Raw genomic sequence first — 23957 nt, 5'->3', positions numbered from 1 at the left:
TGTCGCCGCCCTGCTGGCTGCTTGCCACGCCTCTCTGTCGCCGTCCTGCTGGCTGCTTGCCGCACCCCTCTATCGCCGCCCTGCTGGCTGCTTGCCACACCTCTCTGTCGCCGCCCTGCTGGCTGCTTGCCGCACCTCACTGTCACCGCCCTGCTGGCTGCTTGCCGCACCCCTCTATCGCCGCCCTTCTGGCTACCTGCCACACCTCTCTGTCGCCACCTTCCTGGCTGCTTGCCACACCTCTCTGTCACCGCCCTGCTGGCTGCTTGCCACACCTCTCTGTCGCCACCTTGCTGGCTGCTTGCCGCACCCCTCTATCGCCGCCCTGCTGGCTGCTTGCCACACCTCTCTGTCGCCACCTTGCTGGCTGCTTGCCGCACCCCTCTATCGCCGCCCTGCTGGCTGCTTGCCACACCTCTCTGTCGCCACCTTGCTGGCTGCTTGCCGCACCCCTCTATCGCCGCCCTGCTGGCTGCTTGCCACACCTCTCTGTCGCCACCTTGCTGGCTGCTTGCCGCACCCCTCTATCGCCGCCCTGCTGGCTGCTTGCCGCACCTCACTGTCACCGCCCTGCTGGCTGCTTGCCGCACCCCTCTATCGCCGCCCTTCTGGCTACCTGCCACACCTCTCTGTCGCCACCTTGCTGGCTGCTTGCCGCACCCCTCTATCGCCGCCCTGCTGGCTGCTTGCTACACCTCTCTGTCGCTGCCCTGCTGGCTGCTCGTTATATCTCTCCACCTCTGTCCTGCTGGTCTCTCATTGCATCTCTCCACCACTGTCCTGACGGCTGTCAGTCACCACAGGTTGCCATCCACTTTTTGGCTGTGATCTCTGCCCATCAGTCTCAAGTGATTTCAGCTCCCCGTGAATTCACTCTTAGCAAGCAGGGTAGAAGAAACACGACTCCACCACCATTAACATCAGAAAGGGATCTCAGGGGTACCCGTGTTAGTCTGTAACTATTATTTATTTATTTAAAATATTTTTACCTCACCTCTCTGTTTGAAATGTTTGAGGTGGCTTACAAACATAAGAACATAAGAACGGCCGTACTGGGTCAGACCAAAGGTCCATCTAGCCCAGTATCCTGTCTACCGACAGTGGCCAGCACCAGGTGCCCCAGAGAGGGTGGACCGAAGACAATGATCAAGCGATTTGTCTCCTGCCATCCCTCTCCAGCCTCTGACAAACAGAGGCCAAGAACACCATTTTATCCCCTGGCTAATAGCCTTTTATGGACCTAACCTCCATGAAATTATCTAGCTTCTCTTTAAACTCTATTATAGTCCTAGCCTTCACAGCCTCCTCTGGCAAGGAGTTCCACAGGTTGACACCACGCTGTGTGAAGAAGAACTTTCTTTTATTAGTTTTAAACCTGCTCCCCATTAATTTCATTTGGTGTCCTCTAGTTCTTCTATTTAGGGAACTAATAAATAACTTTTCTTTATCGGCCCTCTCCACACCACTCATGATTTTATAGACCTCTATCATATCCCCCCTCAGTCTCCTCTTTTCTAAACTGAAAAGTCCCAGTCGCTTTAACCTCTCTTCATATGGGACCTGTTCCAAACCCCTAATCATTTTAGTTGCCCTTTTCTGAACCCTTTTCAAGGCCAAAATACCTTTTTTGAGGTGAGGAGACCACATCTGTACACAGTATTCAAGATGTGGGCGTACCATAGTTTTATAGAGGGGCAGTAAGATATTCTGGGTCTTATTTTCTATCCCTTTCCTAATAATACCTAGCATCCTATTTGCCTTTTTGACCACCGCTGCACACTGCGTGGAAGTTTTCAGAGAACTGTCCACGATAACTCCAAGATCTCTTTCCTGATTTGTCGTAGCCAAATTAGCCCCCATCATACTGTACGTATAGTTGGGGTTATTTGTCCCGATGTGCATTACTTTACACTTATCCACATTAAATTTCATTTGCCATTTTGTTGCCCAATCACTCAGTTTGGTGAGATCTTCTTGGAGTCCCTCACAGTCTGCTTCTGTCTTCACTATCCTAAACAGTTTTGTATCATCTGCAAACTTTACCACCTCACTGCTTACCCCTTTCTCCAGATCATTTATGAATAAGTTGAAAAGGATTGGTCCCAGGACTGACCCTTGGGGGACACCACTAGTTACCCCTCTCCAATCTGAAAATTTACCATTTATTCCTACCCTTTGTTTCCTGTCTTTTAGCCAGTTCTCAATCCAAGAAAGGACCTTCCCTCTTATCCCATGGCCATGTAATTTACACAAGAGCCTTTGGTGAGGGACCTTGTCAAAGGCTTTCTGAAAATCTAAGTATACTATATCTACTGGATCCCCCTTGTCCGCATGTTTGTTAACCCCTTCAAAGAACTCTAACAGATTAGTAAAACAGGATTTCCCTTTACAGAAACCATGTTGACTTTTGTCCAACAAATTATGTTCTTCTACATGCTTCACAATTTTATTCTTTACTATTGTTTCGACTAATTTGCCCGGTACTGAAGTTAGACTTACCGGTCTGTAATTGCCAGGATCGCCTCTAGAGCAAACTCTCTGTAAGTGGTCTCAATGCCAAGAGATGGTACAGAACAATGCACCCAGCAGGTGTGTGGGTTACCCTTGCCCACCCTGACAAAGTTTTTTTTGAATGTCCAACCTAATATTCAAAGTCAATGGGAGCTCTGAGGGATCAGTGCTTTTGAAAATTAGGCCCCTTTTATCTGGGTGTCTAAGCATGGAGCGACAAAACTAACTCAAGACACCCAAGATTGACAATGCTGGTCTCAATCTTCAGTGCCTTAATTTCCCTTCCTGAAAAGCAAGGGCAATTTTTATTTCTCTTCCCTACTGGGAAGTTGTGAGGTGCTTTGCATCTTCAGAGGGTGAGTGTGGTAGAAAACACGTAGTATCGGTTTTATAATATAATAATTAAATGAATAATCAAACAACTTAGATATTGTAATTTGCATAGAGAAGAGTCAGTTGCAAGTAAAACCATTAAAGACATTCTTTAACAATTGCGCAGTCAGGAAGCTCTGGGGTTGCACTAATTTTCAGTTGCAACAGTGGAATGACTTTTGCAGAATTACTCATTCTATACACTATCAGGCTACACCTGCTGCTCTCTAGACTGTGCTTGTGTCAGGTTCCACCAGGTGACGATGTACAGAAATCTAGGTCATTATAAAGAAAGAATGAACTGCTTTACCTAGTAGTGTATAGCTGCACTGTAAAATTTTTCGACTTCCTCTTGGCTCTGTCCACAGGAAGACGTAACAATTTTTGAAACTAGTTTCAAACAGTGAGGTGCCCACACTTGGTTTGTATCCATCCTCAACATGTTTACAGACTAGGGATGTTAAAAAGTGGGTAGGTGGGTAATTGTGTAACTGCTGAAAATTGCAGCGGTTACATGGTTACATGCTCCTGCAGTGTGGGGCAGCAGCCAGCTCCATGGGAGCTGGTGCATGCCATGAAACCGCTTTTAAGCAGTCTCCTAGTACATACCAGCTCCTGCCTGCCAGCCCCACTCCTGGGGAGACAGCAACGGTCCCATGCTGCTCTCTCTGTATCAGAAGCAGCAGTGCGAGGTAGCAGCTGGCTCCCTGGGAGCCATTGTGCATCAGGAACTGGTTTAAAAGATGGCTCCTGGTGCGTACTGGCTCCCGCCTTCCATCTTGCTCCCAGGGAGCCAGCTGCCACTGTGCGGGGTAGCAGCTGGCTCCCAGGGAGCGGGGTGGGAACCTGAGTGTAACCGTTCATGGTAACCTATAAGCCCAGGCTTATTGGTTAACAGTGTAAACAGTTATCCTATTACATCTCTATTATAAACCATTGGTGTGATCCTGTAAATTCTTTATGTGTGAGTTCAAGAGGATATCAGTAAATTATGTATATACAGGCAGTCCCCGGGTTATGAACAAGATAGGGACTGTAGATTTGTTCTTAAGTTGAATTTGTATGTAAGTCGGAGCTGGTACATATTGTAGGGGAAACTCTAGCCAAACATTTCTCCAGAGCTCAGTTTTATTCTCCCACACCTCACTTCCCTCAGTCCTTTATTCTCAAGCTGAGGTGTCTGCTGAGAAAAGCCGCTCCGCGTCTCCCTGGTCTGCTGGGGGGGGGGCGCTAGCTTCGCGTCTCCCTGGTCTGCTGGGGGGAAGCAGCTAGTGCGGGGTTGCCTCACCCCATTTGTAAGTAGGGATCCGATGTAAGTCGGATCCATGTAACCCGGGGACTGCCTGTATAAGTATTTGCAGGATCAGAGCCTAGGTTAAGCCATGATTAGAAGTCATAATATGACCTTGCTGAGTGGAAGTTGTCTTGAGCATGTTTTGGGAAGGTTGATGGTTTTCTACAGCATGGCTACATACTATGGGGTTTTCCAGATTACATACTCTGGGTTTTTTTGGGATACCACAGGTATCCCGAAACCCCCCTGCCGTGTCCAGGGAACACGTTTGCACTTCCGCTTTTTTGTGTGGAAGTGCAAACTGGGTCTATCAGAAGCCCCTGTATTTTTCCTTCCACGAGGAAGAAGGGGGCTTCCAAAAGAGTTTTTTTTCCTGACATTTGGCCCAGTCCAGATGGACCAAATGTAGGAAAGGCCTCTTCCGACAAAAGAATTGGAAAAAGCTACGCAAAATGCGGAGCACATTTTACATAGCTTTTTCCGACAAAACCTTGTGGTCAGGTAGACCTAGCCTCAGTCTTGTAACTGACACAGGACCCAATTCTCAGAGATGCTGGGTGCCATCAGCTGAAGTCAGTTACGTGGTTCTTGTGTAGTCCAGTTGTACAATTGTGTGGTATACTTTGTGTCTGGGTGGTACTATAGTCTGGCACAGTTTGGTGTGTGGTGTGGCTGTTCTGTAGCAATCGATGAACTTATCTAGTTCTTTTTTCAACCTTGTTATACTCTTCACAGGGACCTTCACAGTGTCCTCTGGAAAAAGGTTCCACAGGCTGATTGTGTGTTGTGTGATGAAACACTTCCTTTTATGTTTTAAACCTGCCGCCTATTAATTTATTTTGGTGACCCTAGTTCTTGTGTCATGAGGAGTAAATAACACTTCCTTGTTGATTTTCTCCGCACCAGTCATGATTTTATAGACCTTTGTCATATCTTCCTTTACTCATCTCTTTTCTAAGCTGAGAAGTCCCAGTCTTACTAATCCCTCCTTATATTAGAAGATGTTCCATACCCCTAATCATTTTTGTTGCCCTTTTCTGTTCCTTTTTCAATTGCAATGTCTTTTTTGAGATGGGGTGACCAGATCTGCACGTAGTATTCAAGATGTGGGCGTATCATGAATTTATACAGAGGCAATATAATTTCTGTCTTATTATTGATCCCTTTTTGATTGCCACTGCAAATTGAGTGGATGTTTTCATTGAACTATTGACAATGATTCCAAAATCCCTTTCTTGAAGGGTAACAGTACATTTAGACCCCATCATTTTATATGTATAGTTGAGATTATGTTTTCCCATGTTCATTATTTTGCATTTCTCACCCAGTTTTGAGAGATCCCTTCATAACTCTCTGCACTTTGCGTCAGACTTAATTATCTTGAGCAGTTTTGTATCCTCTGCAAATTTGCCGCTTTACTGTTCATCTCTTTTTCCAGATCATTTATGAATAGGTTGAACAGAATAGATCCAAATGCAGGCCCGTGTGGGATATCACTAGATACCTCTCCCATTTTGAAAACTGACCATTTATTCTAACCCTTTGTTTCCTGTCTTTTATCCTAGTGGTGGGCCACCAGGGTGATATGGTGGCAGGCCGTGAGCCAGTGGCTGTGGTTTACCATTCCCGGCCAATGGTAGCTACAGCAAGTGGTGGCCAGCACATCGCTGTGGCCTGCCACTTCCCCAGAGCCGTCCCACCCGTAAGACGATTTGGGGGCCTGGTGGGGTGGCAGCACTGTCCTCTCCTGGTCGGCTGTGTTACACTTCACTGCGGCAATGGGAAGCAGAGTGCCCTGGCCCTAGAGCAATCCACTTCCTGCTGCTGCTGCTGCAAAGCGGGGCGCAATGGACAGGGAGAGGAGGGTAGGGTGGGGTGGGGCAGAGCAGGCTGGGGACCACTCCAGCTCCCACCTTTGTGGTGACTGTGGGGGGGAGTGATTCCCCTGGTTTGCGTTGCTTGGCGGAGGGGGTCGGGGGTAGAGCAGGAGAGTGGGCAGGGCCTGCGGTGAGGGGTTGCCCATAGCCCTGCGCCTGGGTCATGGGGGAGTTGACCCAGGCCCCCCTAATGATGGCCCTGCACTTCCCATAGCTCTGATTGGCCAGGAACAGTGAACGAAGGCCACTGGGAGGTGCAGGGGCTATGCCTGCAGATGGTCAACATCAGCGAAATGTCTCACCGACCAACAGCAGATTACTCTGATGGGCCACACATGGCCCACAAGATGCCCACCAGTGTTTTAACCGGTTACTGATCCATGAGAAGACCTTTCCTCTTATGCATGACAACTTACGATGTTGCCACAATTTGGTGCAGGACTCACTCAGGTGCAGCGGCATGGCTGGGTGGTACAATGGCTGGTACAAGGCACACTCCGGTGCAGTAGTATGGCTGGCAGTTGTTGTGGTTGGTGCAAGGCACACTGCTGAAGCGCATGGCTGGGTAGTGCAGTCAGGGCCAGCCCGAGGCATTCTGGCGCCCTGGGCTCAGCGCACGGTGCATGTGCGGCCCGGCTATGGCCGCTGGCGTGCAGCCTGGGGCCTGCCCTCGGGGCGTACGGTGCAAGCGCGACCCATTCTGGCCTGGCTGTTGCTGCTGGCGCACACTCCGCGCCGTATAGGGTGCCACGGCCGTGGGGGGAAGGGCGTTGCTGGCTGGCGCCGCGGGAGCTGGGCATGCAGTGCCTGATGGCAGCAGTAGGGGATGCCGCGCGTCCCTTACAGCTGCCGTCAGGCGCCCCCCATCAGTTGGTGCCCTGGGCAGCTGCCCGGCTCCTCCATGCCTCCATCTGGCCATGGGTGCAGTGGCTGGTGGGGGGCACGGTCCGATGCAGTGGCACGGCTGGGTGGTGCAGTGGCTGGTGCAAGGCACGCTCCGGTGCAGTGGCACGGCTGGGTGATGCAGTGCCTGGTGCAAGGCATGCTCCGGTGCAGTGGCACGGCTGGGTGATGCAGTGCTTGGTGCAAGGCACGCTCCGGTGCAGTGGCACGGCTGGGTGATGCAGTGCCTGGTGCAAGGCACGCTCCGGTGCAGTGGCACGGCTGGGTGATGCAGTGCCTGGTGCAAGGCACGCTCCGGTGCAGTGGCACGGCTGGGTGGTGCAGTGCCTGGTGCAAGGCACGCTCCGGTGCAGTGGCACGGCTGGGTGATGCAGTGCCTGGTGCAAGGCACGCTCCGGTGCAGTGGCACGGCTGGGTGATGCAGTGCCTGGTGCAAGGCACGCTCAGGTGCAGTGGCACGGCTGGGTGGTGCAGTGGCTGGTGCAAGGCACGCTCCGGTGCAGTGGTACGGCTGGGTGGTGCAGTGGCTGGTGCAAGGCACGCTCCGGTGCAGTGGCACGGCTGGGTGATGCAGTGCCTGGTGCAAGGCACGCTCCGGTGGAATGGCACGGCTGGGTGATGCAGTGCCTGGTGCAAGGCACGCTCCGGTGCAGTGGCACGGCTGGGTGATGCAGTGCCTGGTGCAAGGCACGCTCCGGTGCAGTGGCACGGCTGGGTGATGCAGTGCCTGGTGCAAGGCACGCTCCGGTGGAGTGGCACGGCTGGGTGATGCAGTGCCTGGTGCAAGGCACGCTCCGGTGCAGTGGCACGGCTGGGTGATGCAGTGCCTGGTGCAAGGCACGCTCCGGTGCAGTGGCACGGCTGGGTGGTGCAGTGCCTGGTGCAAGGCACGCTCCGGTGGAATGGCACGGCTGGGTGGTGCAGTGCCTGGTGCAAGGCACGCTCCGGTGCAGTGGCACGGCTGGGTGGTGCAGTGCCCGGTGCAAGGCACGCTCCGGTGCAGTGGCACGGCTGGGTGGTGCAGTGCCCGGTGCAAGGCACGCTCCGGTGCAGTGGCACGGCTGGGTGGTGCAGTGCCCGGTGCAAGGCACGCTCCGGTGCAGTGGCACGGCTGGGTGGTGCAGTGCCCGGTGCAAGGCACGCTCCGGTGCAGTGGCACGGCTGGGTGGTGCAGTGCCCGGTGCAAGGCACGCTCCGGTGCAGTGGCACGGCTGGGTGGTGCAGTGCCCGGTGCAAGGCACGCTCCGGTGCAGTGGCACGGCTGGGTGGTGCAGTGCCCGGTGCAAGGCACGCTCCGGTGCAGTGGCACGGCTGGGTGGTGCAGTGCCCGGTGCAAGGCACGCTCCGGTGCAGTGGCACGGCTGGGTGATGCAGTGCCCGGTGCAAGGCACGCTCCGGTGCAGTGGCACGGCTGGGTGATGCAGTGCCTGGTGCAAATCACGCTCCGGTGCAGTGGCACGGCTGGGTGATGCAGTGCCTGGTGCAAGGCACGCTCCGGTGCAGTGGCACGGCTGGGTGATGCAGTGCCTGGTGCAAGGCACGCTCCGGTGCAGTGGCACGGCTGGGTGATGCAGTGCCTGGTGCAAGGCACGCTCCGGTGCAGTGGCACGGCTGGGTGATGCAGTGGCTGGTGCAAGGCACGCTCCGGTGCAGTGGCACGGCTGGGTGATGCAGTGCCTGGTGCAAGGCACACGCTGGTGCAGTGGCCGGTGCACGACGGAGCGTAGCTGGTGGCTCGGGGCGGGGCGCCGGCTCTGCCAATGGGGCCGGGCCAGGTCAGGCCGGGCTGGGGCCGCGCCGCGCCGCACGTCCGCAGCCGCCCCGCCGGGAAGTGCAAGGCGCGCCCAGCGGGGCGGGGCCGGGCCGGGCCGGGTCTAGTCCCCGCGCGCCGCCGCCCCGCACAGACACGCGCCATGGACCGCGGCCACCTGCGCTGCCTGCTGCTGGGGCTGCTCGGGGCGGCGGCGCTGGGCCCCGGGGCGGCCGCCGGGCAGCGGCTGCCGGGATCCGCGGAGCAGCGCTGCTTCTGCCAGGTGAGAGCCTCCGCCAAGCCCCGCGGATCCGTCTGTCCTCCCCGTGCGCCCCCCGCGGGTCCGTCCGTCCTCCCCGTGCGCCCCCCGCGGGTCCGTCCGTCCTCCCCGTGCGCCTCCCCGCGGCTCCGTCTGTCCTCCCCGTGCGCCCCCCCGCGGCTCCGTCTGTCCTCCCCGTGCGCCCCCCCCCTCCGCGGGTCCGTCTGTCCTCCCCGTGCGCCCCCCCCCTCCGCGGGTCCGTCTGTCCTCCCCGTGCGCCCCCCCCCTCCGCGGGTCCGTCTGTCCTCCCCGTGCGCCCCCCCGCGGGTCCGTCTGTCCTCCCCGTGCGCCCCCCGCGGCTCCGTCTGTCCTCCCCGTGCGCCCCCCCGCGGCTCCGTCTGTCCTCCCCGTGCGCCCCCCGCGGGTCCGTCTGTCCTCCCCGTGCGCCTCCCCGCGGGTCCGTCTGTCCTCCCCGTGCGCCCCCCGCGAGTCCGTCTGTCCTCCCCGTGCGCCCCCCCGCGGGTCCGTCTGTCCTCCCCGTGCGCCCCCCGCGGCTCCGTCTGTCCTCCCCGTGCGCCTCCCCGCGGCTCCGTCTGTCCTCCCCGTGCGCCCCCCCGCGGCTCCGTCCGTCCTCCCCGTGCGCCCCCCCGCGGGTCCGTCTGTCCTCCCCGTGCGCCTCCCCGCGGGTCCGTCTGTCCTCCCCGTGCGCCCCCCGCGGCTCCGTCTGTCCTCCCCGTGCGCCCCCCGCGGGTCCGTCTGTCCTCCCCGTGCGCCCCCCGCGGGTCCGTCTGTCCTTCCCGTGCGCCTCCCCGCGGGTCCGTCTGTCCTCCCCGTGCGCCCCCCGCGGGTCCGTCTGTCCTTCCCGTGCGCCTCCCCGCGGGTCCGTCTGTCCTTCCCGTGCGCCTCCCCGCGGGTCCGTCTGTCCTTCCCTTGCGCCTCCCCCGCGGGGTCCATCTGTCCTCTGTCTCCGTGTGCTTCCCCCACGCTCGGTCCTTCTGTCCTCTCTTCCCATACACCTCCCCAGGTGTCTGTCAAAATGTCTGTGACCCACTCCCCATCCTCCCGTCCGTGTTGTCTAAGTGTTTCTCTGTCCAGTGGGACAGGAGCGGCCCTAGACTAGCTGCCAGCAACTGGTGCCCTAGGTGAACCATGCGATCGGCGCCCCCACCTCCAAACCCCTCAATGATATTGCGCCACCATTTGGTGCCCCATTTAACTAGGCGACCGCCTAGTTCGCCTATATGGACCGGCCGCCCCTGCCTACCCATCTATCACCTGTCCCTTACCCGTCTCCTCTCTCTCTCTTCCTACTGCCCTACCTGGACACTTACTAATGTCTCCTGACCCTATGTTGCAAGGGTGGGTCTCAAGAACTCCGTGCAGTTGGAGGTGGCCTGGCACTGCTGGACTTGGAAGGTCTCTGTTTCAGAGGACCAAAGGTTGTGGGGGATTCTCCATCATGCACAATTTGTCAATCAAGGGGTGGGGTGTTTTTTACAGGCCTTGCTCTAGGAAGTGTTCTGGGGGTGTTCTTTGGCCTGTGTTAGACAGCAGGTTAGACTAGGTGAGCCCAGTGGTGCCTTCTGGCCTCTGAACCTATGAAACCATAAGCACAGCATAGAGCAGCAGTATCTGCTGGTCCGTACAGTCCTGCTACCAGTGCCTGTCCTCCCTGAGCCAGAGGGACCCGAGAGTACACTTTGCAAGCTTATTTATGGCTCTTCGACCAGGAATAGTACATAGGCAGACAGCAAGCCAAACCTAGTCCACCAGTTGCTTTGGAACGTGCCCTGAAATCTTTTTATTTACTTATCATTGGGGTTTTTACACTATTTTCTATGATTTTGATTATACCTTGACCACGAAATTTGGACCTCAACAAACAATAATTGATTGCCCCTAATCTAAGGTGTTTGAAGGATGTGCATGACTATAGTAACTGAGGGTAAAAATCGTCCTGTCTGTCCTATTTCTCCCTTGTCACGTTCCCTGGAGTCAGAAGCTATTCCTTATGCATCTGCCGTTCAGGCCAGAGTGGAGAGCAAGGGAGTAATTTTGATAGGTATTGAGGTGTATGCTGTGTAGAGCCTCTCTTGGAGTAGAGAGAGGAAAATATAAAATCCAAAGTTAGGCTGTAAATGTGTATTAAAGCTTTTGTGGCACTGTTAACTCTTCCACATTGCGTGTGCCGGGTGGTATCCTCAGCTGCTGTAAAACAGTATGGATACGTCTACACTGGCCCCTTTTCCGAAAGGGGCATGCTAATTTTAAACTTCAGAATAGTAGGAATAAGAGATCCTCCGGAATAGGGCTTTATTCCGGAGGATCGGGCCAGTCTAGACGCTTTTTTCCGGCTTATCTACAAGCCGGAAAAAAGCGGCGGACATCTTTATTTAAATCCCGCGGGGGATATTTAAATCCCCCGCGGATTTCCCTATTCTGAAGTTTAAAATTAGCATGCTCCTTTCGGAAAAGGGGCCAGTGTAGACGTAACCTATGGCTCCATTGACATCAGTGAAGCTATGCTAACATGCCAGCTGTGGATCTATCTTGCTGTGTATATGTTGTACATTTAACAGTCTAAACAGCAATCCATACTGTGTAAATGCAGCATAAGGACCAGATCTTGCAATTGGATTTAGATGAATACCTGTGACTTCGGAGGGGTCTGTATTTGCAGGATTTGAGGCCTAGATGAGTTAAAATTGCAATGCAGTACTTAACACTTTCATTTTCTGACCCGTGTTTAAATCTTGTAACCGCACTATTACAAAAGAAGGCTTTGCATTATCTTCCTGTCTTTCATCTATAAAAAAGGAAGTGGAAAATGGGAACTGTGGAGTTGCACAACTGTCTTGGGTTAATAATCATTTTCATTTACTTCCTTTCGTTTGTGGATCTCAAAGCCCGGAGACTTGATATTCAAATGTCCGACATAAACTGTGGATAAAGAATAAAAAAAAAGTTATTCAGTCCTTTAAAGGTATTTTGCCTATATATAACCATGGAGACTGAGTAGCAATTGGGGGGGAAAAGCGGCATTAAAACACAAGTGCAAATCCAATGAAAAGTAAGCATAGCAGAATGGGACAGACATTTTAAACAGATAAGTGGAATAGTGCTTTCCATATGTGCATTGAAGTGTTTGTTGTTTTTTCTTTTTCCTTTGGGTGGGAATGGTTGACGGTATATCGTGTGCGTCTGAGCTCTCTAAAGCCAGACTCTATTTCTGCTGTCTTTTCTTTTAGAATATAATTTGTTTTGTTTTTAATGGCATTTTTAATCATCAAGGTATTACAGACTTTATTGGCCCCACAAACACGGGGTTGCTTATGTGCTGATCGTGCACTACGTAAGGAAAGGGAATAGCTTTTATTACTTCATTAGCATAGCCATTGCATTAGATAACTTTGGGGATGTTGCTAAAGACTTGTTAAAACTAGCACTCAAAGTATTTCAGATGCTGGACCAAATAGGTTGCCTTTCTCCACATGGCCTGGTTGGAGGGAGGCTCCCCAGAGGCTAGATCAGTGGTGCGCAACCTTTCTTCAACCACGACCCCCATATTTTATTGTACTCGTGTCGCAACGCCCCAGATAATTTGAGCAGCCGGCTGGAGCCTATGCCCACCACTATGGTGACCCCCCCCCAGAAGACATTCGTGACTCACGGGTTGTGCACCACTGGGGTAGATGAAGGCATCTACGTTATAGTTCCTTTTACTGCAGCCACCACACCATTCCGAAAACAACCGTGTGTAACTCAAAACAACTTGACAGTTTCACATAATGTTGCTGCTTCACCATCTGTCTCCTTCGCACTAAATATCATTTCAGCTTCCCTGTTCCATAACTCTGCAAACAGCTCGTCCTCTGCTCACATATTCTTGTTTATGATGCATTACGTGCTTGACTCCGCCATTTATCAATTCTCTCTGTCAACTCCCGGCAACTTGCCGAGCATATGTTGTTTACAGATCTGTGGAGCTGCTTTGTGGAAACACTGCTGCTGTGGGGTGATGGGCAACCTGGATTTTGGTCAAACGTTGCGGAGTTAGGCCCGGGGAGGGCAAAATATGGCCCTTGGGCCAGGTGTAGACCACCAGACATTCTGATCTGGCCCATCACAATAGTCTGGGCTGCCAATGTCCCGGGGCCCAGAGGGACCCAGAAACAGGCTCCCTGCCTGCCGTGCTCCGATACACTGCTCAAAGCAGCCGGCTGCTGGGGCCACACGCGTCTCAGTATTGCAGGCCCCATGGGAGAGGGGCTCTTTGTCCTGCCCTCGCCCCCAGCACAGTCCTTGCAGCTCCCATTGTCCGGAAACTGTTTTCTGGCAGTGAAAGAACCAGATCTTTTGCCCCTGGAGCAGATTTTTAGCTCCTGTTCCTTTTCTTTGTGTTGCTTATTTGGATTACCATGGTGCTTAGGACTAGCTCTTGTCCTGGACCAAGGTGCTAGGTCAGTGGTCCCCAACACAGTGCCTGTGGGCGCCATGGTGCCCGTGGGGGCATTTGTGTGTGCCTGCCAAGTGCTCGGGGCTGGCCTGGCCCCAGGCACGTGGCGCATGCATGTTGCCGGAGCCGGCCCCGGGCGCATGGTGCACGGTGAGCGCTGGCCCCGGGAGCGCCGTGAATTGTCCGCCCGCGCTCTCGGCGCGTGGTGCTTGGAGGGGGCGCCGGGCGCGCGGCGCTTGCGGGGGGAACCAGTGTAGCTGCTGACCAGTGTTCCCTCTAAGCTGAGAGAGTCAGGTGCCGCCCAGCTGATTCGCAGCGTGCCCATAACCAGCCACACCCAGCCGCATGTGTTTCTAATGGGGGTGCACATCTTAGGGATGTTAGCAACTAGTTGAGTCACGACTGGATTAGTCCTTCCCACTTCCCTTGCTGCCTCTGTCAGACTCTATCAGAGGCAGCAAGGCGGGGAGCTGGAGCCAGTGCTGGGGGGAGCTGGCTTAAAATCTGGTGTGTTCCCCCCCCCCCCCCCCCCAGTACCATCTCCATGGAGAGGCAGGGTCAGAAGAGGCACAGTGGGGGACCAGGGCGAGCCAGGAATCAGCTGTCCTGGCTCAAGCCTAGTCCCAGACGCTACGCCTCTGCTTTTAGAATGGAGTAAGAGCTGGGTGGGGCAGGGAGTGAACCCCGCTGCGGCTCTGCCATTTCCCCCCCTTCTCAACGAATCGAGTAGTCGATTCGCTGATTGGATGCAATTTAACATCCCTCTCACATCGGCACGTGCCCTGGTGCACATCACACAATTTATTCTGTCCACGGATGGGAAAAATTAGAGGGGACACTGCTGCTGACACAGGCTAAAAGATGCTCCTCGTTCCATGCACAGAGGTGACCCCACTTCCCGGACAGGCTGCGGGTAGGGATGGCAGGCTGGGGGCAGGTGGCAGTGGGGAGGGGAGAGCACACGCCGCGGGGAGGAAGACGCACCTACCCTGACTTTGCTTGGTGGAGTCTGTACATGGACTTAATGGCAGCTGGGGTGGGCATTAATAAGGAAGGAGGTGACTGAGTGAAAGCAAGGTGGGGAGAGGGCAAACCGGACACGGGGGAGGAAAGCGGAGGGCCACGAGGGGGAAGGACAACTGGGGAAGAGAGAGGAGGGCTGTGCGAGGGCAGGGAGCCGTGCTGCAGGGAGATGAAGTGACGAGGAAGAGCCAAAGCAAGGGCAGTCTAGTAAGGTATTGATCTGCTGGGCTTTAGGACCAAATACGGTAATGACATAATGGCCACGCTTGCTGCACGTGCCATGCTGTTCTGTTGGCGTAGAGAGCTCATTAGACATGCATACTGAGCGCCAACTGGAGTCCTTTACGAGCCGACCCCAAGCTTCCTCGTGAATTTGGGCCACTCCTGTTGCCTGGCTTGTTTGTGTCTTCCAGCTGCAACTACATCGTAGTTCTAGTTAGGGCATAACCAGCCCTACCCTCTTGCCTCATGTCAGCCTTCCACGCCCCTTCCCTCTTGGGCTTCACCATAGCTTGAGTGTTGCTACCTGTTGGTTGGGCAAAGCACCCCAGCTTCTGGCCTCTGGGAAACCCAGCTGTTCCGCTCCACGATTCCTATAATCGACGAAGCATACGGCGCGCGTTTGGGAGTAGATCAGCTGGTGTGTTTCATCTTACACAACTGTTCCAGCTAAATATTTATTTTGTAAAGCTGTCACCTAGTGCGTGTGGCATCTGTTGTCAACGTATTTGTGATTAAAACATAGCTGCCGTGACGGGAGGCGCTGTAGCTATCCAGATAAATAGCATGACAGCTTCTGCAACGGGGCCTAACGCAGCAGGGAGAGACACCGATACGGTGATGGGCGTCCATTTCAGAACCTATAAGGAATATTGTCATGTTGGAATTAAGAATACATCCCGGGTCCTGTGTGCGTTTCCTGGCTGGAGTCTGCATTTTGATCCTGGCTATTCCTAGGTTTCTAGATCAGCCAGGGCAGCAGTGAAATGGAGCCCTACTTAGTCTTATTGGGCCCCTGCTCCTGGCACCAGCCGCATGTAGCATTGCTTCAGTCCTATAGGAGACTGTGGCCAGGTCTACACTAGATCCGGGAGCTCGGCTTAAGGTACACAACTCCAGCTACGTAGAATACATAGTTGGCATCGGCTTAGTTTAAGCAGAACTTGATGGCATCCTCGCAGCGCCAAATGCTCCCGTTGGCTTCCCTTACTCTTTGTAAAAGCAGGAGTACCAGACATCAATGGGGGTACCCTCTGAGTTTGATTTAGAGAGTCTAGTTAAGTCTCGCTAAATCGAACTCCGGAAGATTGATTGCAGAAGATGGACACTGCTGCGATGGACCTTCTGGAGTAAAAACCCTTGGATCGTACACACTGACTTCCAGTGCTTGGTAGCTCTTTTCTTTGGGACTTCTGCTGTCTCCGGCTTCAGCATCCTGGAGGCTTCCTGCAGGCCTGATGAGAGAAGGAAGGGCAATTGCACAGGGGCCTGGAGCTCCCGGCTGCTGCCCCAGACCCCTTTGAACTGCTGTGGGAGTGCCACTTGGCTTAGCTCTGACGGGTAATGGGGAGAGCTGAGCGTTGCGCTCCAGCTGGTGCTAAGGGCTGACTGCCCTCTGCTGACTAACCCCTTCTGGCTGAGGCCCCCCCGCCCCATCGGGGGGCACAGAGCCGGCCCTCCCATGCCTTACACCTGGGCCCACGGTGGCTGTCAGCCCTGCTGGGTTCTTGGCTTCACTGGGTCCTGTTTTGTCTTTGCGTTGGCTCTGGAGGAAGGGCAGCAGTGGTAAGCAAGTGGGCGAGCAGTGCCCACTAGACCGTGTGTATGCTCGAGAACGGAACTATTCCCGGCTGGGAGGCTGGAACGGGCTGGCGCACAGAGGGTGAATTCCTGAGTGTGTTCAGTCAGTGGGAATTGTCAGCGTTCCTTGTAAGCTGTACACTTGGGCGGCTACCCAGGAGAGATTCAGGTGCTGCCCAGATGATTAGCAGAGCTCCCACAGCTGGCGTTTTTCCTGCTGGTGCACATCTGCACATGCCTCTGAGCACATAACAAAATTTATTCCGCACCCCGATGGGAAAAAGTTAGAGGGAACATGGGTGCTAGCAAACTCAACGTGCTCTTAGAATGGAACGTTTTGCTGGTGCTGACGAATCGTTAGCTGCCCAGGTTTGCACCACCAAAGCACTGAGCAGCCACTAGATCCCAATGATGCATGTTCCCTGGCTAACCTGAAGAATGCAATCTTTCCAGAAAGTAGCACTGAGGATTTTGAAACTGAAATGAGTGTAGATTTGAGATTAGTCAGTTAATTCTTTTAATTGGGAGGCTTAGCCTGGTTATAAACTTAATTACTGAGCTCTTAATTTTACAGTCATTGCAATACAAAACACCTTCAGTTCCCCAGTTACGGAACTGTAGAAATGTAGGGCTGGAAATGCCCACATTTCTACTGTCCTGAAAACATGAGGCCAGGTGTAGAAAATACTAGCTGCTTGCATTGAGGGTTCAAAACCAGGCCTAGAACTATATTTTGTTTATGGGGAAGCAGGTGTGCTCTCGTGGTCATGTAGACTTCCCTCTCCATTGAGTTCTTCAAACTTCCATTGTGACCCAGGATGTCCCAACGATTTCTTCAAAGAAGTCTGCTCCACTGTACTGAGGCACAATGCAAGAGATTCCGTTTTGGAGACTGGACTCCGTATTCCTGAGTCAGCAGACTAGGCCATTGCAAAGTCAATCATTTAGGGTTTTTTTGTGAAGGGCGCGAGTTTAGGGTTGCCAGGTGTCCAGTTTTCGCCCAGACAGTCTGTTATTTCTGGCCCCTGTCTGCTAAAAAAACCCAGAAAATACCGGTAAAATGTCCGGTATTTTCTGTTTCTTTTGGACAGAAGGCCGGCGGGGACATATTTCCCCTGCCGTGTCTGGCGAGGGCACGGGGAGCAAGGAGTGCGGGAATATTTAAAGGTGCAGTGACCTCTTTTCCCCTCCCCCACTCCCGACAACTTTGGCTCCCTGTTTTGTTTTTTCCCCTTTGCTCAACCAATTTTTTTTTTCTTGCCATGTTCGGGATTTTTTGTGAAAGTATCTGGCAACCCTCCGTGGATTGTTCCATCCATTCTTTCTTTCCTTGGGTTATCCCTTATTGTGGAGGAAGGTGTTCTGTTGCCATTGCCATCCGCCTCAATGGAGGGCGGGGGAAGGGAGCAAGAAGGTGTTTAATTGCCCAGTGGTGATCAGGACTGTTCTGTCCCGGTTTGTATATGGCTTTCACCACCGTAGTTCTCAGAGTCTTCAAGCGAAGTGAGACACATCTCTTTGTGGTTCCTTCTTTCACTCTTCCCTTTCCCATGAATGATTTTTAAATGTCCATTAAAAAAAATTGGATCTGGATCCTGGCTGCTCTATGTGGGTCCCAGAGAAGGCAGGCCAAAGAATTGTGCCTTCCCTGGGAGTGAAATGCGGGAAGGTTTGTGGTGGTACTTTGTGGCTGTGGGATTTCGTTCCATGGTCTGGGACCAGCCCCTGAGAAAGCTCCATCCACCAGACCGATGAGATTTACCCTACTTTGCACAGTTCTTCTGGACCTGAGGAGCAGACCTGTTTCTGTGCTGCAGATCTTCAGTGCGGGGGTCTCAACTTAATTTATCTTAGGACCAGTGCCAGTCTGGCAGGGCCACAAGAGGATCTCCACACATCCCCCCCCCCCCCGCCAGCCTCACCTGTTGTTCCCAGGCTATTTAATGCCCCCCTGGGGATCCAGGCACCACTACTGGTAGCACAGCAGGGCTAGAGCGAATTCTAGCTGCTTCTGCACCATTGCCGGCATGTCTCTCTGCCCCGGGGGAGATGTGTACGGAGCCATTCCGTCCATAGGACACTTTGGAGCACCCAACCTGGGCCCGAATTTTGGGAGGGCCTGCAATGCAGCTCCCACCACCGCAGTGAGTACAGGGGGACCCGATCCCTGCTGCCACCCCGTGCCAGATCCCCTGATAATCCCCAAAACTGTGTCCCTCAGGGAAGAATGCTTGAGGGAAGAAGTATGATGGTGGGGAGAAGAGAGGGCAGGTCAGGGGTGGAGCCTTGAGTTTGAGACCCCTGTTTTAGGTGACCCCTAAAACATTTAGGGTATCATTTAGGTATCCTGGGCCCTAACAGATGAGTGCCTTAAAAATAAGGACCAAGGCCATGTGAATTTTTCACATGAAAGAAGAGAATTATCAAGAAGTCCTTGAAAACAACAACAACCAAAGCTCTGCTGTCTCTCTCTCTTGGTGTTTTCTTTAGTCCTTGCTTCTTTCCGACTGTTGTTCCTGTCAGGTGCTGACAGTCACTAGAGCAGCAGCACTACAAGTTTGCACTTAGCTGGCAGTCACCATGACGCTGGTAGGGACCCTCTGTTTCTCGTTATCCTCTCCTTTTGCCTCTGCCTGCTTCCAGGGCATTGAACGGGTAGCTGAGATTTGACATGAGCAGAAATTTTGGAGACCGAACTCATGTTTTGTGCGTGCATGTCAATGGTTATGTGCGATAGAGTTCTACTATTTCTGACAGGTGGTGAAAGATGGGTCAGGGGAACTTATTTTAATAAACTCTAACAAACTTCTTATGCTTCAGAGGGGTAGCCAAGTTAGTCTGTAAAAGGAAAAACTTAAAAAACAACAAATAGTCTAGTAGCACTCTAAAGACTAACAAAACATGTGGATGGTATCCTGAGCTTTTGTGGGCAAAATCCACTTCTTCAGATGACCAAAGTATAATGAGTCCAGATCCAAGGATAAAACTTCCTATGGATATTCACTTCCTAAACTAATATGTATTTCAACAAAGTCCTTCTCTGTCTTAAGTCTTTTTTGTTAACACAACTATAATATTAACTGACACTGGAAAATGCCACCTTAGTACTGATGTGTCAAAATCCAGTATAAGTCAACAACATAATGTAAAGGTGGAATGCGGGGCTGTTTGAACACAGTCTTGTTCTCGTCTTACTCTATCTACTCATTTGACGTTGTGCAATTTCCTCTTTGAGCCAGCCATCTATGTGCTGTAAGGCCACAAATGAATCTGTCTTCTCACGCAGTCATAAAAAAACCCCACCCAACCACAACGCATCACTCCAAAGCTGTAAGAAACGTTGGCTTTTTAAAATAGATTTAACATGAATCCTTTCTTGGAGCTCTGTAATTCGATGGCTGAAGAGATTCCGTCACACTTTTTTTTTTGTTTGTTTGTTTGCGTTTTGGTTAAATGAGCTAAATGGCAGCACCACAGTTACCTTGAAAGACAGAACTTTATTCTGGCCGTTGTGCGTTCTGATGGCGGTGTTGTTTTGGCTTACTTGGTGTGGAAGCAGGGACTAGTACTTCTTACAACCCTGAGATGCGACAGGGATTGTTGTCATATAAGAAACAAGATAGGCAATTGCCATTGGTAAAGTTCAGGGTGTTCAGGCCTTATAATTGCACATACATTATGTGTGTAGCCAAAGGAATATATTTATGTATGGTGTATAGACAGGACGAGGCTATATTTGTAGTGAGCTAACTTAGTCAAAGGTTTCAATCAGAATCTATGATTTTTTTTTTTTTTAAAGAGCAACACATTCATTAGGAATGGGAAAGGTTTGCCGGTTAACAGATTAGCATAACCCTTAATGGGTGACGGGTTCTGGTTAACCCTGGGGGGGCCGCTGCAGACAGGGGCTGCTCTTGTCTTTCCAGGCAGAAAGTTGTGCAATGAGAACAATATTTTGTTGACTGTGTTCTGTATGCACAATGAGGCATTTAACAAAGCCAAGTGAATCGGTCATTATGCTCCAGCGGGGATTGGGAGCCGGGAGCTGGTGGCTGGGCTGGAGTGGTCCCACACCTGCATCCTGCTTCATCAGTTAACTGGGAGTTTACATCCCTAGTATTCATGAAATATCAACTCTTCAGCAATATGCCAAGTACGACTAGGTTTTGGGAAAAAAGGCATTCCTCAACAGAGATGTACAGATGCCAAGAGATATCACACCAATACAGCAGAGATGAATGCTTCATTCGAATTGTCCTTATCTGGTAGCCTCTTCGAAGAAGTGTGGGAAGACATTTTGCATTAAATTCTGTGCACAGAATTTAAAAACAGATTCTTTACTTGGTTCATGTTATCTGTCATGTTCTGTTTTTTATTCAACAGGTCACTGGTTACTTAGATGATTGCACCTGTGATGTGGAAACCATAGATACATTTAACAACAACAAGCTTTTTCCTAAATTAAATAAACTTCTGGAAAGTGACTACTTCAGACATTACAAGGTATTTTCTTTCATATTCAAATTATATTCATTGACAAAAATATTTTGGGATTAGATAAGCAGTGTCTTTTCGGGTTTTTTTTAAAGTTATCACTTTTAATTCATGTATTCTTGTTTCAGGAGCATGATCATAACAATTCCAGCTTTCATACTATCCAGAGAATCTTAATTTTCTTCAAACAATTTATATAAAGTTTTAAGAAGTGCTTCTGAAGCATTTTTTCCCTTAAGGGTTCAGTGGTAGAGCAAGGAAGTGGTTTTGATGTTAGGTAAAGTTTGGGAAATGTTTCCGGGCAGAAAGTTGTGCAATAAGAACAATATTTTGTTGACTGTTCTGTACACACAATGAGGCATTTAACAAGGCCAAGTAAATTGGTCATTATAACTTCCATCCCGTCTTTATTAATCTGATCCTTTACAGGACAAATTCTGCCCACAGCTACATCCATAATAGTCTCTCCTGCAGTTGCTAGGGTTGCATGAATGTAAGCAGTGCTTAATTTGTGCAAGAACTGAGCCCTGCCACTTTGAGGCTTGGCTGTTCATAGCCTTAGCACTTCTGGGCTTGCTGCGTCAGTTATGTATGTAAAAATATTGCTTGAACCCTGGCACCTCTGTCATTATAAATTAAGCCCTGGATATGAAGTGACTGTGGAATTTGGTCATTTGTGCTTAAAAAAAAGCTTTCTATGTGGGGAGCCAATCATGATGCAGTATTTGAGTTGTGTTTGTCTGCTACTGAATTTAAAAAAAAAATCATTACATGATTGGATTGTTTAGGGCAGTCCCCGGGTTACGTACAAGATCGGGACTGTAGGTTTGTTCTTAAGTTGAATTTGTATGTAAGTCGGAACTGGTACATATTGTGGGGAAACTCTAGCCAAACATTTCTCCAGAGCTCAGTTTTATTCTCCCACACCTCACTTCCCTCAGTCCTTTATTCTCAAGCTGAGGTGTCTGCTGAGAAAAGCCGCTCCGCGTCTCCCTGGTCTGCTGGGGGGAGGGGGGGGGCGCTAGCTTCGCATCTCCCTGGTCTGCTGGGGGGAAGCATCTAGTGCGGGGTTTCCTCACCCCGTTTGTAAGCAGGGATCCGATGTAAGTCGGATCCATGTAACTCGGGGACTGCCTGTACTTGTGTGTTGATATTTTGAAGCAGAGAGAAGGGGCGAATTGAAAATCTGATCCAGGCCCAAAAGCACCGAAGAAGTACCCTGTAAAACGCACTCCCCAGTGTTTGAAATCTGTAATGTCACCCTATTCAGTGTCCTCTATAAGGTACTGAAAGAATTTTTTGGGTGAGAGAAGTACAAAAGTTCATCTTGAGCCTTTTTACTAGTGGTGAAGTTTGCGCCTGTGAAGAAAGCCGGAACACTGGGCATGTGTCACTTAAGCCTTCATAAAAGGGTAGAATGACGTATGCTGAGTTACACCCTAACTGAGCTTACAAAAGTTGTGGCTTAGATCTACTTCTGAAAGAGCAAGGATTATTAAATTAGGCTGTGGCTCACATAATTGACTCGATTATGTGGATTTGTGTAATATGTAATTATTTTTATATACATTTCTTTACAGGTAAACCTAAAGAAACCTTGCCCTTTTTGGAATGACAGCAGTCACTGTGGGATAAGATACTGCACCGTAAAGCCTTGCCCACCCGTAAGTACAAAAGTCTGTCCAGGTTCAGATTTGTAAACATATTTAGGCATTGTGGCTGAGCACAGCATTGAAACACTTTACCGTTTGAGGAGCCAGAGGCTTTGTCTTTGCGTCTCAGTTTTAAAGTGCTCCAGTGGGCAGTAGTGGCCCGAGGCGGGCTACGGCAGCTGGCGCCCTAGGTGGAATGCACGATTGGTGCCCCCGCCTGCACGGCCATCAATGGAGTGACATCATCATCGGGTGCCCCGTGACGTCATCATTGGGTGCCCTGGGTGCCCCGTTGAAGGCGGTGCCCTAGGCGACGGCCGAGTCGGCCTGTAGTCACGGGCTGCCCCTGCCCATGGCACTACTGTGAGGGGAGTAGCTAACAGTTCTGGGAGCATGTTTTATAGTGCTGTAACTCTCTGTGCTTGGGGGGAGTGTGTTTTTTTTCATACCTCCTGAGTGAGAAAGTTGCAATGTAGACAAGCCTCTGCTTTCGTTTTCAAAAGGCATTCAGCAGTCAAAATTCCCTTGGCAGTCAATGAAAAGAAGACTTAGGTCTTGTCTTCGCTCTGTGGAAGATCAATGTTGCTGCAATCGATCTTCTGGAATTTGATTTAGCGGGTCTAGTTAAGACTCTTTAAATCAAACTCAGAGGGCACTCCCTGCCAGAGTCCAGTAGTCCTGCTCTTGCCAGGAGTAAGGGAAGCTGATGGGAGTGTTTGTTTCTGTTGACCTCCCGCTGTGGGAACACCGCCAACCTCAGCTATGTATTCTACATATCTGAAGTTGTGTACCTTAAGCCAAGTTGCTGGAGCTAGTGTAGACTTGGCCTTAGGCTCCTAAATTGGATCGGTGTTGCAATGGTGTGCCCAGCAATATTCAAATAGCTTTACAAAATTTGGCCCACAGTTACTTGTTTCTTCTTGAGCACAGTCTTTGCAGAGGCCAAGCAGAAGATGAATATCTGAATCAAGTACAGCAATCTGTGCTTTTGCTTAGTGTAGCTAACATATCTGTAGTTCTCCAGTCAGGCTTATAGAGAAGAAATGAGACTGGAAGCTACTAAAAGGGCTGAAATATTTAAGATTTAAGGTATTGTTTGAAAAAATAGTTTGAACGACACCAGATTTTATTAGAGAATCATTTGCTGAAAGTACAAAAAAGCTTTGCAGTCATACAATCCTATATTTTCCGTGAGTCTGAATTGTTTCCATTTTTGTAAGGAGTGCGGTGTCTGAAGAATGCTCTTTTACTTGTGTTCCAAGAAACACATACAAGTAACATACAAACAAACACACACACATTTTTAAATGACCAAGATTGAATGCTTGGAGTGTACCTTCAGATCTCCCCATGAAGAATGGACTGACTCCTTGACTGATTAATTTAAACTGACTTTTGCAGCTTTATTGTATAGGAAACAATTATTTTCTGCGACTTCTCTGCTTTCCAAGACAAAAGCTCTTGTCCTTGGATTTGTCACTTGAATTGAGTACTGGAAACTTAAACATAGGAGCTAAGGAAAAATGTATTCTCATTTTGAGGCTGCAAGCAACTTAGAGGAATCTG

The 23957-nt window shown here is 51.3% G+C and overlaps 1 protein-coding gene across 2 annotated transcripts in view; it reads left to right on the top strand.

Annotated features, from left to right (window-relative positions):
* Positions 1-8764: 8764 nt before the first annotated feature.
* ERO1A (endoplasmic reticulum oxidoreductase 1 alpha) overlaps positions 8765-23957 on the top strand; it is a 39773-nt gene continuing 24580 nt past the window's right edge. For both annotated transcript variants that reach the window (XM_075926210.1, XM_075926209.1), the window contains exons 1-3: positions 8765-8990; positions 20629-20748; positions 22320-22403. In XM_075926210.1, coding sequence (XP_075782325.1) covers positions 8871-8990; positions 20629-20748; positions 22320-22403 — 324 coding nt within the window. In that variant the 5' untranslated portion in view covers positions 8765-8870. The remainder of the gene's footprint in view (positions 8991-20628; positions 20749-22319; positions 22404-23957) is intronic.

The sequence above is a fragment of the Pelodiscus sinensis genome, chromosome 4, assembly GCF_049634645.1.
Source record: "Pelodiscus sinensis isolate JC-2024 chromosome 4, ASM4963464v1, whole genome shotgun sequence".
NCBI lineage: Eukaryota > Metazoa > Chordata > Testudines > Trionychidae > Pelodiscus > Pelodiscus sinensis.
The sequence above is the reverse complement of the archived record's forward strand: the minus strand, read 5'-3'. Positions and strand labels throughout refer to the sequence as shown.